This window comes from Coffea arabica, chromosome 10c (assembly GCF_036785885.1).
Source record: "Coffea arabica cultivar ET-39 chromosome 10c, Coffea Arabica ET-39 HiFi, whole genome shotgun sequence".
NCBI classification, from domain to species: Eukaryota; Viridiplantae; Streptophyta; class Magnoliopsida; order Gentianales; family Rubiaceae; genus Coffea; species Coffea arabica.
In genome coordinates, this window is record NC_092329.1 from 5304558 (window position 1) to 5318500 (window position 13943).

The window sequence follows — 13943 nt, forward strand, 5'->3', positions numbered from 1 at the left end:
TCGAGCTCAAGCAGCATTTATTATTTGCGCTCGTAATGCGGTAAAGATTAATCCTTTACCCTTTATTAAAGTTTAGATGCCTTGGAAAAGTTTGAGGACCGACAAATATGAATCAGTTTGCTTTTAGACCACAAGACAAGACGGATATATGAGAGGATCTAGTCAAAGTTAACCGAAAGGGAGTTTGATTTGATGCCATGGTGGGAAAATGAAGGATATAAGTAGACTCCATTTGGTGCGCAAGATGAACTTGACGCGGGGAAGACTAATTCTGTAGAATCTTTTTGAATTTCTTCTACTTGGACATATTTTAACATATAGATATAGTAGTAGTTGGAAAGAATTCGACTTTTTAAACCTCTTGTTATTTGTTTCTAGCTTAGTTTTCCTCTATAATTTGTAAATCAACCGTTTTCATCCTCCTGGAATGGACCTCCAGCTCTATTAAATCTTTTACTATATTTCTTTCTGCTATTTTTCCTTTAGAACTTCCTAATAATGGCGCGTACAGTAGGAGTGAGCATTCGGTGCAAAATCGATAATTCAGTGCGCCCAATTTTTGTAAATTCAGTTATTTGACCTATAAAATCTCAAACTTATTTCAATTTCGTATTGGAGCTAACCGAATTCATTTCAATTCCAAACTGAATTCGGAATTGCGGGATTTCACGAGCACAATAAATTTTTTGGAAAGGAGTACCATCCAGCACAAAATTTCACCAGCTCATAATTATATATAAAAAAAGTAAAAATTGCTCAAACTTTGAGAAATCGATGGTTGCATGGAAAAATAGCTCTTTAGGTGACGAAACAAATTATTCAGCCTATTTTGCATGTTTTCTTTGTTTTTCCATTTTTGGTGTCACCCCTGCGAAGTAGCTGCATGTTGCTTCTTTCCTCTCTTTTTCTATTTTCATGTGAACAGAATGTCGCCATCCCAAGCCTTCTTAGGTTTGGTGGTGCGGGAGGTCAAGGGTTCGAACCTTACCTCCCACAAAATTTGTCACAATATGTGACGATCTTCATTGATCAGTTTCAATGGAGTTTCTACTCACATCGAGTTCTCTCCCCCTACCCCTAGAATAGGTTAGCTTAAGTTATAGGAATTCTATCGTATCGAAAAAAAAAAAAAAAAAGTGAACAGAATGTCGGAAGGATAACTAGGCTGAGCCTTGGAAAGAAGAGTGAATGAGGTTTTGGTAAGCTTGGGATTCCATTTGGAGGCACGAGCCATTGACTCTAAAATGTTGAATTTGCATATTGGACAGAAGAAACTAACGTGCTAGCTAAGCCTTGGGCGTGGCAGCACCAACTCCATTTTATCAGATCATCATCGTTCAGCGCTATTCTATTAATACCCATCAATGGCATCACATCTTTGATCAAGTGGATTGCCATCAAAGGCAGAATCAAGGGGCTTCCTCTCTGGCACTAAAATTTTTTTTTTCAAATGCTCAGAAAAGTCTTCTATGCATTCACATGCTGCCGAACTAGTTGCGAATGTGAAAGTGGATGTAACCGAGTTGACTGATTAAAATAGCACGACTTGGTATATAATATTATACTACTTTAAGACTATTATTCTCTTTAAAGTTTTTCTTCTACATTAATTTTTGCCAATTCTTTCTTGATCAATTGGGAGTTCGGTGACAATCATCAGTTTTTCCAAGTCAACTCCCGAGTAAGGTAAATTTCCTACACGGCTTCCTTCTGCACTTCATATGTATAAAATGAAAGAAAAAAAATTCAGTGTGTTTGACAAATCCCATTTGCAGCTTCATCGATCATGGTGGGAGCACCCCTCCCTTTCCATGGAAATCAAGCCCAGCCCTATGGTAATGTTCTTGTAGATTTCTAACCATTGTGAATCAAAGCATGCCTGAAATGGAGATTGATTGCTTTCTATTGCTGCAGGTAATGTGAACGAGAATCCAGATTCTGCAGCAAAGCATACACCACCAGCGCAAATGTATGCAACACCAAACGCTACGATTTCCACTCTCTTGCCATACGATGGCGGCTTACCTCCTCCAGCAGCAGCTAATCCTTACCCAGGCACCAATGCCGCCTATCCAGGAGCACCATCTCCAAGCATAAATGCCCCTCCAAATCCACCTCCTGCAAATCCTCATCCTCCTACTTCAGCAGCTCCGTCCCCTTTCCCTGGATTCCCTCCAAATTCAGGTCCAAATCCAAATCCGTCACCAGCTTATTCTTCCCCTCAGTCATCTACCTATCCTCCAGCGCCAACAACTTCGGCCCCTTACGCCCCACCTCCTCAATCATCAGGCTATCCTCCAGCGCCAACACCTTCGGCCCCTTACGCCCCGCCTCAATCATCTGGCTATCCTCCAGCGCCAACACCACCGGCTCCTTATACTCCACCCCAATCATCAAGCTATCCTTCAGCCCCAACACAGCCAGCTCCTTATACTCCACCTCAATCATCAAGCTATCCTCCGGCGCCCCAATCATCTGGCTATCCTCCAGCACCATCACCTCAATCTTCTACTTATCCTCCGCAGCCAGCTCCAGCAACACCTTACACTCAGTCAACTGCTGGGCTTCCCCAGCCCTGTCCACCAACAGGTTATCCTCCGCATCCTCCTCCTGGTGCCCCAAGTGGTTATCCCTCAGGTATGTGTGATATTGGTCTATTGATTATGTTGAAAATCTTTCATAGTGAACTTTTTAATTGATTTCTGTCTGATTGAAATTACGGATCTGTGACCAGTAATTCCTCCATCAGGAACCTTTCCTCCGCCTCCATCTTCACAGTACTATCCCCAGACTAATTCTTCACCGCCAGGAACATATCCACCACCTCCAGCTCCAGCTGGTGGATTTTACCCCCCGCGACCGTATTAGTTTCTCAAATAGAGCCTCACGAGATTGAGAAATGTGGTATCCAAGAAGACAAATGGATAGACCCTTCATGATCATATAGTCGGTGCATGAGTAATTTGCAGTTATGGCGACGACTAATTAAGCCTTTCTTCTTCTTCTTTCCTATATTTAAGTACAGTCTTTATTCTTCCTCGAAATCAGAATAATAGAATGGTTTTGTTAGCTTAGATTGTTTGGCGGGCTGGTTTTATTGGCAAAGAGAAAACATCTTCTTAATCTGCTTCTTTTTCATGAATTTATCATGAACAATTAGGAGATCAAACGAGTTAGTTGTAATCAGCTTCATAAAAATATTTTGTCGCTTTCATTTTTAGTGTCGAGAATTTGCTTCTTCCTTTCTTCTTTGACTTATGAGAACGATCAACTTCAAGTCATGATGAAATTGATACTAATTAAAGTAATTTAGGTTTGAGCGCTGAAGTTTTGCGGTCAGTATACGAGATTTAGAATCTCCTCTTGCAGTAGTATTGTATTGTGTTACAGAACTTTTTGGTCACCGATATAATAAAGTTCTCACTAATCCTTTCAACATTGAGACTTGAGAGTGTGAATAAACTCGGGCAGTTGATTCTCTCCAAAAGTAAAATATTTCCATATCAAATAGTTAATTACCGTTTCTGGTCAATTATTTTCCATTCTACAATAGGTTACCCATAATATTACATTTCTTTCCCCCTTTTTCTTTTTTGGCATTTGCCAGGAATCATTCCCCGTCTGTCAGTAGACTCCAATCCATCCATCGAAATTATGTTGCCAACTACAGCGCAAGCTGTCCAAGTCTTAATAGATTACACACCAAAAAAAAAAATTCTAAAGGAAAAAGAATATATATGTACATACTCCAGCAGAATAAAAATGATCAACTAACCCACATCCAATATTGGAAAAACGTTCTAATCGACTAGTATGATTATAACAAGTACTTTTCTCTATAACAAAGATCACTAGTTGTTGGACAAATAATTCTGTTTTTTTAAGTATTTTTCATGTCTATATAAAATAAAGAAAAATTGAACTCTCACCGAAGATTTGGTTGCATTGGCAGAAGAGGATGTAGGATTCATGTCTGGGAGATAGATATTCAGTGCATTTAGTTGAGTTTTTGCTAATTTTATGGTTCATGTTTGATTGAGGGAGGGTTTGTGTTTAAGAGGCTTTAAGTAATGTGTTGGCCATTGAGGAATGCTGCTTAATAATGCTTTCTTGATTTTTTTTTGATACAAAAAGGAATTTTTATTAAGAAGAAATCAAGCCCATATCAAGTGAAGAAATAACAAATGATAGAAGAGAAGCTCCCAAAAAACAAGCATTTGAAATATTACAAGCATATTTAGCAAGACTATGAGCAGCAATGCCTTATTGAGTGATCTAGGTATTCAACATACTTCCAAACATATTTAGTGACCTAGGTATTCAACATACTTCCAAGCATGTAATGCTTCATTTGGATTGCAATTTTTCCAAAAAAAAAAAAAAAATTTACGTTCTTCGTTGTTACATTTTTCAGTCACTTTTTTATTTCACGTATATTATCAAATCACTACACTATTTTTTATTTTTATTTTTACAAAAACAGCAGAAAATAGCAATCCCAATGAGGTCTAAATTATTGTACAAAAATCAAAAGTCATCTATTAGAACACCGCAATCCAAATCATTAGACTCCATTAACTGAATCATACTGGTAACTCGTTGTGTGACCTACAAGTATGATTTGATGGAAACCCAAGTCAATAACTGAAAGCAAAGGAGGAAAGAGACAAACTAAGCCCTCCTACCATCGAAGTCCATAACATCTTTGGAACGTTATGGGCCAAACTGCGACAATTGACATAATAAGGGGTTGTTTGAGAAAATCACAACTTGTCGAAGTGCACTTAATAAGTTAAAATATCTAAAGAAGGGCGCAAGAAAAAAATAGCTTCCCGCACATAGAAGCCGCGAACCAAATACGACTTCTTCATCAACCTGATAAATCAGGGGACTGTAAATTGAATTGCGGATACGTGTTGGTAAAGTTAAGGTTTTTGTCTGCAATCATTATCGATTAAGATGATTGAACCGAAGTTTCTTGGGTTGGACTTCGGCTGTGCATTGAGTTCCCTCAGCAATGGTCAAATCCCAAAAAAGGACTGTTTGCTTCCGCTGATATCCAAGGTTCTGGGCTACTGCATCGTAGCCGCCTCCACCACTGTCAAACTCCCTCAGGTGAATTAGTCTTCAAGCCCTTTAATTGCACGTATTGAATTCTTAATTGCTTGATCAGATCACCGTTCTTGATCCTGTCGTTCTACTGATTGTTCTTGGATTTTGTTCTGCTGGGAATCTTACAAAGTTTGGTTGTTTTTAATGGTTTCATCATTTGTAATTAGTTTAACACGACTCCTGCAGTCCCAACTTTAATGCCTTTATTCATTGTGAATCAGCTCCTACTGCTTCAATGTTTTATCCCATTATCTTTCGTTTCTTACACGACACCCCCCCCCCCCACAACAAAAAAAAACCCTCGCACCAAAAAGAAAAGGGATAAAAAGGAAGAAAGCATTTATTCAAAAAGTATGAATTTTGTGTATTAAGCCTTGTATAATGCTTTAGATGAGGCCAAATTTGCTTTTCTGTATACATGTGTGATTTCTTGGTGGAGACTACAGGTTGAAAGTGGCCCGGCTACATTGTCGGTTGAATCTTTGAAACTTGTTTTTGGTTACAGTTTTGCCTTTGGTTGAGCTGCAGGTCTACTGTGTTTTCCTAAATACAAAGTTATTGTACGGGTAAACTTGTTTTCTATCAGGGTCTTTCTGAGTTACATGTCTTTTCTGGATTTGGTGACTGATATCTATAGAGCAGTACATGTAAGCTTAGAAAACTCTATTTTTCACAAAGCTCCACATATTTAGGATATACGATATTTGCATGAAAAGAAGTGTTGAGGTTTTTGTAGCTGTTAATTTTAACGAAGAAATGTTTTCCACACTTATATGAGTAAACTTTGTGCTTCTGCATTAGAATCTGCATTCAGTAGTTTTGTGCAGTCATTTTTTTCCTCTAAAGTACACTTTAATTTTGCTAACTCCTTATGGTTGGTTTGTTGCTGTCCTCTTCATATGGTAGATACTCAAAATATTGAAACATCAAAGCATTAGAGGCCTAAGCATTGTCGCCTTTGAACTTGAAGTAATTGGATATACAATTGCCTTGGCATACTGTCTTCATAAAGGGCTTCCATTTTCAGCCTATGGAGAGTTGGCATTTCTTTTAGTACAAGGTACAGATGCAGTTGCTGTACATCTTTTTTTGACAACCCTCGTGGTAATTTTGGAAAGTCAAATTTGGTTTTTTCAGGATTTGTTTTTTAAGACAGAACTCACTATGCAATATTTCTTTATGGAAGTTAATCTTCATGGTGCTTGCTTGCTATTAAATGATGAGATAAGTGGCTCTAACCCTTTCACTTTCCCTGTTGCAGCTATAATATTGGTTGCCATCATCTATTACTTCTCTCAACCTCTAGGAACCAAGACATGGATCAGGGCATTACTGTATCCTACATGTTTCTCAAAAAATAGTGCTCCCTTTACCATTGCAATTTAGACTAATTGATGACTTGTTTATGACATATTGCTTCCTTTACTATGTTCATCACAGATATTGTGCTATAGCACCAACTATTTTAGCTGGTCGGGTTGATCCCATTCTCTTCGAGGCATTATATGTCAGTAGAATGATTTAATGTTTTATCCCATTAGTTTGGCTTATTCTTCTCTCGGCTAACTGTTCTTATGCTCTTATAGTTGCTAAGTTTAAATTTGGAATTGTATGCCTTTTTGAAGCTTGTATTTGCATTTGTTTGTGTCAGGCATCCCAGCATGCAATTTTCTTCTTTGCCAGGGTCCCACAGATAGTTGAGAATTTTAAGGTGAAAACTCAAGTTCTGCTTTCTTTACTCCTCTTCCACTGTTGTCTCATTTTCCATTTCTAATCTGGAAATGAGATTGTGTGCCTTTTTTTTTTTTGGGCAAAACAATACAATTAGTGGGTTTGTGATGCAAACTAGAATGTTATTATTGGTCTAAATCTTATATTTTCTCATGTCTGGAGAAGGGGTCTTTGGTTGATTCCAGCGTCTTTATATGTTGAATGTGGGGAGAAGGGTTCATAGGGAATGGTTGACAGGAGGTTTCTCTATCTCCCGGTCTTCTCACCATGATTTGGGAGTCTTGAAATGTCAACAAAGATTAGCAAAATTCCAATATGGCTGTTTGTGATGTTGCTCAACCTTTAGTTTTTCATGAATTGGTTTCTCTGTGCCTTGGCTTCGTTGTAGTTTGTATGCTGCTCATTGATATGTCCGCACAATCACCCAATTTTGGTCATTGAAATGGTTAGATCTCTGAGAAATGAATTCCCTGATTCAAGGAACTCTAAAATGACTATTCTGATGCAAAACCACATTTGGATGAATAGATTCTTTTCCTGGCTTTGGGATCTCCTACTGTTTCATTGATATTTTGATTACTTGTTAAATCTGGCAGGACATGATTTCCGCTATATCATGCGGACAATAACATTTAGTAAAAGGGGAGCTCAAGTTTTCCTAGGAGCAAAAACATTGTGAATAAGTAGTTTTTAGTGCAAAGTTTCTGTATGCAATGTCCATTTATATTGTAAATGCAACTCATAACTATCATTCTTGGAAGTTAATCTTTTTTTGTGTGTAAATGGAGGTGCATATGTTGTAAGGAGAATCTGTGATAAAAATATAGATTTTTAAAGGCATCTCCAACAAGAACATAACAACCGAGGTACCATAATTTTATGGAGCTAGTCATAGTATGCTGTTGTTTTTGCTGGCTAGGTGTTCTTCTTGTCTATGGTACAGTTCTATACAAGGGGCTGACGCTAATTCTTCACTTAAGTTTGCTATTGTTAGTCCTAGTAGGTCTATCAACCATTTGTAATTTCAGTAGTATTTCTACATGAAGGTATTCTTAGGTTACTAATTGTTGATTGTTATTGCAGAACGGCAGTACTGGTGAACTTAGCTTTTTGACTTCTTTGATGAATTTCGCAGGTTCCATGGGTAAGCTTATGTTGTTTGCCATCATACTGTTGTGTACTTCCTCATCTTCGGCATGGAGTTCCTAACTATTTTTTTCTTTTCCAATATTGGCAGTTAGGGTTTTTACCAGCCTCCAGGAGAAAGCTCCAACAAGTGGTATCCTTGGTCCATATTTGTCTGATCCGTTTGTTAAATTGCTATTGAGAGAGTCATTTTCATTTGCATGCAAACTTCCTGTGCAGTGTGTCTGTCTTGTTGCAAGCAATATGTCTATTTTACATCCTGACGTATGATACGATTATTAAACTACTGCATACTGGTGTTTGGATGGAAATTTGATCTCGTCCACCAATAAAAGATGATTAGTACTAATATGCAAATAGTAGTATTTGGTTTCTAGAGGGGATATAATTTTCTCTCAGTTGAAGTGATGATAATTTTGAAGTCCATTTGGAATTATCGACTTTGTCGTTGCATAATAAATTGAGTTCAATGGCAGTTGATGAGCACGCTTGTATTCTGGATTTACTTTAGCCTTTCCATCACAAGTTAATCATTTGGCCAATGGAAATGATACCTTCTTGTGCTTCATTTGAACATGACTTTATTTACTCTGATATGCCTGCTTGAATTACTGGTGTCTCTTGACTATTGCCGCTTTCATTACACCATTCTGCTCTCCTGTCATCTTCTTAATTTGCTTTTACTGACCGTTCGTTTCACTTGTGGTGATTTCCTTAATTTCTCGAAGTTGTTCTGGGTTCTGCTATCGGTGTGGTGACAAATGGTACCATCCTGAGTCAGATAATAATATATCAGAAGCCACAGCCGAAGAAAGAGAAGAAAACGGATTAGAAGATTTGGCTCTTCCGGACTCCAAGCATCATTATTGCCTTTAATTATTTATTCAGCAACTGACAGAATCGATAATGTTTTCTTTTATCAATTCGAGACTTGGGGTATCTTAGCTACCATTTGGTGGTGGGTTCAGAAGAAAGTTTCCTTTCACAGACAACGACGTGATACATTCAGATTTTTATGGCTCTTCACCCATTTGATATTTGTTTTTGTATCCAAAACACCTACGTTCGGTGTTGAGAATTTCCTGCTAAAGTTATACATTTTGTGCACGAAAGACAACTTGGATATAGGATGTATGGTTATAAAAAAGTAGAAACCCTTTCCAGTGGTAATAAATACTGAGCATGCACTTCACTTAACTTCATCTCTTGAGTACGTTTAGACGCATTATTAGTAAGTATTGCCAAATGCCAACAAAAGATTGGAAAAAAAAAAAAAAGTAAGTAAGATAATTAAGCCCTGCAGAGGAAAGACGTGCTTGACAAATTCAATGCTATATTTCAGTTCTCAAGCCCCCGTTGGGCAGCGAGCGATCAAGTGTGAAGAAACTTCATTCATAAGATTATTCCAGCAGTGCTTGTCAACATCCCTTTACATATTTCTCTTGATTTGCAAACTCTTTAATAAAATTATAAATCTGCGTCGTCCAAATATTCACTGACCAAAGACTCTTAATTGTTTTTCCAAGCTCTGAGGATGAGCAAATAGAGAGGAATTTTAAAAAGAATAAGCCTAACTGAAGGTCAATTCTAAATGCTATGAGAGGTAAAGAAAGTATTCTTTTGAAGTAGCTTGAGCCTTTTGAAGCCTGCGATTCTCAAGATACCTGCACATAAGAGTCGGTGGAGTGGCTGACAAATGTACCTTGAATCGACGACGCCACCATTGCCTTAAAAAACGTCCATCCTATACGAAAGTCGAAGACAGTTCTGTTTACCTTCCAACTTATACGAACAACTCAACAACCCATTCTTAAGGAGAACTAGCGCAACACTCAACGGAGACCCAAAAAATATTGGTCTTAACTCTTAACTGGAGCAGGAGCTATTTAAGACACTTAAAAACACTTCATCTCCGGCTGCAAAATGAAAATTTCTAGAAAAATATGCTAGCCAATCTCCATCCTATCAGCTTAGGTAATTTCATTGCTGAAACAGAAAACTAATTTCATTGCCAGGAGGATGAAGGTATTTAAGGAATGTCCTCACAAATAAGTAGGCACGTGAGACAAGGCAATTCCTAGCAGGACATTCATCAGGAATATGGAAATTTCAACAATGAAGCTGGATCATCAACCAACAAAACAGAACATTCAGTCTCCACCTAAACAACACGGCTAGCAGTATCTATCTAGTCATACACACAAGCAAAAAAGTAAATTGCAAACCTCAAGGATAAAAAGTTATAAACTAAAAGCATTTAAATTGAATATGTTATGCATCATATATAGCTATTGCAGGTCTGCAACTCAACAAACAAATAAATTTTCTTGATTTCATTAACCACAAAAATAGAGAATACTAAGTACCTTGCTGACTAACCACATCAAAATCGACAATTATTCAATGAACAGATAAGTTAACTCATATAAGCACATACTAGTTAAATCAATGAAATGAATATAATCGACATAGAGGAATAAAATTGTTCATTTAGGTAGTTTCCAGTTTAAGAATATTGGATGCAAACAAAAGGAACGCCTAGAACATGATAACCTATAATGCAGCATGAATGGCCTGCGTAACTTTGATCGATACACAAGAAAGTGCACATCATATGGTATCCGCAATAATGGCACTCACGAATTACTGACTGAGAAACCTATCACAACCAAAATATGCAAATCTGTTTAACTATAACTACCATCCACAAGGAGTAAAGGGCAGGAACGTTAGGAATGATATACTTGACAAGTATAATAAGGTATAAACATAAGGAAAACATTAAAGACTCCCATAAGGCCCAATAAGGAGATTAACAATCTCAAAAGGCATTAAAACCACACACGAAACTGCAGTCCAATGACAAAGGAGCCAATAAATACAGCACAAAACAATGCAAACAGGCCAAGAGTGTTCCTTTTTTCCCACTCCAATGCCTGGTTAAGTCATTCTCTAAGTATTTCGCGAACTACCACCAAAGCTCGACCACCTTCTGAAAGTGCAAGATACTAATCTCCTCCCTGTCAATAGTCCCAATCTCGCCTTAAAAGATGTTGACCTCCCAGTGCTGCTTGAAGCAATATTAGCTCGACCACCTTGGCCACCCACCTGATGATTCTCAGCACCACCACCTTCCTGAGCCCCACTATCACTAGCACTTGCATCCATGTTTTCTGGTTCAGTGGCATCCAAATTAACTGCTAGTGATCCCCTACTGGCCCTCAACCAATCTGCACCTTCAGAAGTGACAGCCCTACACTTCTTAACCTTAACCTTAACCAAATTGGGACATCCACCTGCTAACGCTTCCATACCGTGATCTGACACAGGACAACTCTTTATACAAAGCTTCTTCAACGCAATACATTTCTGGGCAATGCACGAAAGCTCAGCATCACCAACAGTCTCACTCCCACACAAGGCTAATCTCTCCAAATTCAGACAACCAGTAGCCAATTTCTCTAAACTCATTCGAGTAGGATTGACACCAATCAGCACCAACTCTTGCACATTTGGACAGTTCTTTGCCACAGCAATCAATCCATCATCGCTTATCCTATTTGTTTTCCATCCATCAATGTGAAGTTTCCTTAAAAGCTTACAATGCTCAGCTACAGTCTTTAAACCCTCATTAGTACACTCGGGAGTTTTAACCAAATGCAATATTTCAAGATTCAAACAATTTGAGATCGCCATCAACCCCACATCACTCACTTGAAGCCTCTCAAGATGCACCTCGACTAACCCATCTACTCGATCGGCTATAACCTCCAGCAGCTTATCCCAATCACCTGAGCATCTAAACAGTTTAAGGGTCCTCAAATTCTTCGCCCCAATAATCATCGGCCCAAAACACTGCCCATTATAGAGTTCTTTTAAACAAATAACCTTTAGTGAGGCCGCGGCCACCCCGGGACCAATCGGCTCGGCGGCAGCCCCGTCGGTGATGCCACGTAGGCGTTTTACTGACAATTCTTCGAGACCAGCGCAATTATTTAAAACAGCATTCATTCCTTTAGCACCAAAATGACAAGACCCACAGGAAAGTTTCTTCAAATTCTTACAATTTTTTGTGAATTCGGCGATTCCGGCATCTGAGAGTTCCCGGCAAGCCCGTAGCTTCAAGCGCGTGAGCTTCCTGCATTTGAGAGAGATCAAAACCAGCGCGTCATCACCAATACTAGCAGATCTGCGGTCGCATTTGAGGGCGAGCTTCGTCACCGCATCGAAGCGCGTGAAGATCGAGGGTACAAACGTTAACAGCTCCGCTTGGGCGTTTAGCGACAACCGGTGACGGCTCTGTCCCTCAACTAACAACCACCGGCGGCACACTAATGAGCAGCGTTTCCGGTCGCCGGAGCTCAAGGACTGGAAAATGTAAGCCAGGCACTCGTCGGGGAGGTTAGAAATATAATCGGCGAGTCCTTCACCGGTGAAGACGTCAGCAGGGTCCGCGTCGGGGTCATTTTCGATGTAATTGTGAATTTTCATGCCGGTCGAGATCACGGCAGCCGTGGATCTGGGCTTGCTGGGCCGATGGTGATGATGAAGGGCTTGAGCTCCGGCGATGGAAGAAGCTGACTGGCCCATAAATCCACGGCGGCAGCTGGAGGAGGAGGAGAAGGAGAGCTGGGACCCCCGTCAGAGCTGAAAATGGGATCCGAAGCTGGAGCCTTTTTCCTTTTTTCTTGCTTTCCCTGGTCAGGTGGTTATTCCAGAAACGTTGGTATTCTGGGTTTGGAGCTGGGTGGTGGGCTTAGAGGCTAATAATAATATGCTTTCTGGTTTGTGGGAGGACGGACTTGAAACTTTTATTTAATCCGGATTTTTATATTGGCTTATGAACAAAATAATAATAATAATGTGTAAGAGAAATCATACCCGTAGGTAAAATAAAAATCCAGTTACGCCGGTCTGACGAATTTTCTAGTGGAGGGAGAGGGAATTTTGACATTTTAGTAACCACGTGGTCAGGTTAGTGTTTTATTTTGAAAATATTCATGAATTTGAGAAAAGACCACTTTCACAGAGTTGGCCAAAGTGAAGTCCCAAAGTGCTTTTACGCACAGAGTTATTTAGAGTCCGATTGAATTGCTATTTTTTAAAATTTTTATACAAAAATATATTATGATGATTTGATTTATCTAAAGTAAAAAGATAATTAATAAATATGTTCAAAAAAATATAAAAAAATTTTTAGAGGAAAATGACTGTGAATTATGTTTAATAAAACATATTATTGAGTAATGTAAGAAGTTTAACTCTTAAAATGTTACTTAAGATCGATGAGTCTTCATTTGCAATAAATAAGTAATACTTAGTTCAAATTTGAATTTCACACACACACACGCCAGTTTACTTAATTATAGACAGTCATTAGTGTTCTAAATTTGCTTTTAATAGCCAAATGATTACTTCAGCCAAAAAAATTTTTGAAAAAAAAAAATTCAAACAGTTAGATAATTGCTCTACCATACGACCCCTAAATTTAGGGGTGGCAAACGGGTCGGGTTCGGGTTGGCGGGTCGGGTCGGGTTGAAGCTTAAGTATAACAAAGAACCTGCTGACCCGAACCCGACCCGCCAACCCGAAACGGGTCAGGGTACCTGACACGAACACGAAAATTTCGGGTTGGCGGGTCGACCCGAAATGACCCGAAACTTAATTTTAATTTATTAATTTATCACTGTAATTTCTAATAAAATCAATTTTTTCACAAAATTAATTACATCATCAAGTAATAAAATTTTAAATAAATAATTTCAAACCAAATCTAAAATAAATTAAACACCATAAAAGTGTTTTATCCCAAACCAAATATAATTTAAATTAAAACAACATAAAAGTAAAAAATAACATCATATATTATTTGTCCAAATATAATAATTTTAACTTCACACAAGTTAAATAAATTCATTTAGGATTAAGTAATTAATGCCTTTGGAAAAAAAGAA

The 13943-nt window shown here is 38.4% G+C and overlaps 3 protein-coding genes across 5 annotated transcripts; 2 read left to right on the forward strand and 1 right to left on the reverse strand.

The window, feature by feature from the left end:
- The first annotated feature begins 1440 nt into the window (after positions 1-1440).
- Positions 1441-3214, forward strand: LOC113713700 (uncharacterized). Of its 3 annotated transcripts, none has more exons than XM_027237486.2 (4): positions 1441-1686; positions 1776-1835; positions 1915-2637; positions 2750-3214. In XM_027237486.2, exons 2-4 carry the CDS (start codon positions 1787-1789, stop codon positions 2866-2868), a joined length of 891 nt encoding a protein of 296 aa, XP_027093287.1. In that variant the 5' UTR covers positions 1441-1686; positions 1776-1786; the 3' UTR covers positions 2869-3214. The 3 variants fall into 3 exon arrangements, with proteins under 3 accessions (XP_027093287.1, XP_027093286.1, XP_027093288.1); XM_027237485.2 differs by having other exon boundaries at positions 1454-1686; positions 2735-3214; XM_027237487.2 differs by lacking the exon at positions 1776-1835 and having other exon boundaries at positions 1457-1686; positions 2735-3214.
- A 1604-nt stretch (positions 3215-4818) lies between these two features.
- On the forward strand, positions 4819-9079 carry LOC113713496 (mannose-P-dolichol utilization defect 1 protein homolog 2-like). Its single transcript, XM_027237227.2, has 8 exons — positions 4819-5115; positions 6019-6172; positions 6374-6446; positions 6553-6619; positions 6764-6823; positions 7927-7987; positions 8081-8122; positions 8718-9079. Exons 1-8 carry the CDS (start codon positions 4960-4962, stop codon positions 8819-8821), a joined length of 717 nt encoding a protein of 238 aa, XP_027093028.1. The 5' UTR covers positions 4819-4959; the 3' UTR covers positions 8822-9079.
- Positions 9080-10785: 1706 nt separating this feature from the next.
- On the reverse strand, positions 10786-12725 carry LOC113713495 (F-box protein At1g47056-like). Its single transcript, XM_027237226.2, has one exon. It carries the CDS (start codon positions 12577-12579, stop codon positions 10942-10944), a length of 1638 nt encoding a protein of 545 aa, XP_027093027.1. The 5' UTR covers positions 12580-12725; the 3' UTR covers positions 10786-10941.
- Positions 12726-13943: the final 1218 nt, after the last annotated feature.

Bases quoted from the DNA above. Each gene is read 5' to 3' on its own strand.
- LOC113713700 (XM_027237485.2), top strand. From the start codon at position 1,787: ATGGTGGGAGCACCCCTCCCTTTCCATGGAAATCAAGCCCAGCCCTAT. The intron at 1,836-1,914 runs GTAATGTTCTTG...CTATTGCTGCAG, and splicing joins AAATCAAGCCCAGCCCTATG to GTAATGTGAACGAGAATCCA. The intron at 2,638-2,734 runs GTATGTGTGATA...ATCTGTGACCAG, and splicing joins CCCAAGTGGTTATCCCTCAG to TAATTCCTCCATCAGGAACC.
- LOC113713496 (XM_027237227.2), top strand. From the start codon at position 4,960: ATGATTGAACCGAAGTTTCTTGGGTTGGACTTCGGCTGTGCATTGAGT. The intron at 5,116-6,018 runs GTGAATTAGTCT...TTCATATGGTAG, and splicing joins CCACTGTCAAACTCCCTCAG to ATACTCAAAATATTGAAACA. The intron at 8,123-8,717 runs GTATCCTTGGTC...AATTTCTCGAAG, and splicing joins GGAGAAAGCTCCAACAAGTG to TTGTTCTGGGTTCTGCTATC.
- LOC113713495 (XM_027237226.2), bottom strand. From the start codon at position 12,579: ATGGGCCAGTCAGCTTCTTCCATCGCCGGAGCTCAAGCCCTTCATCAT.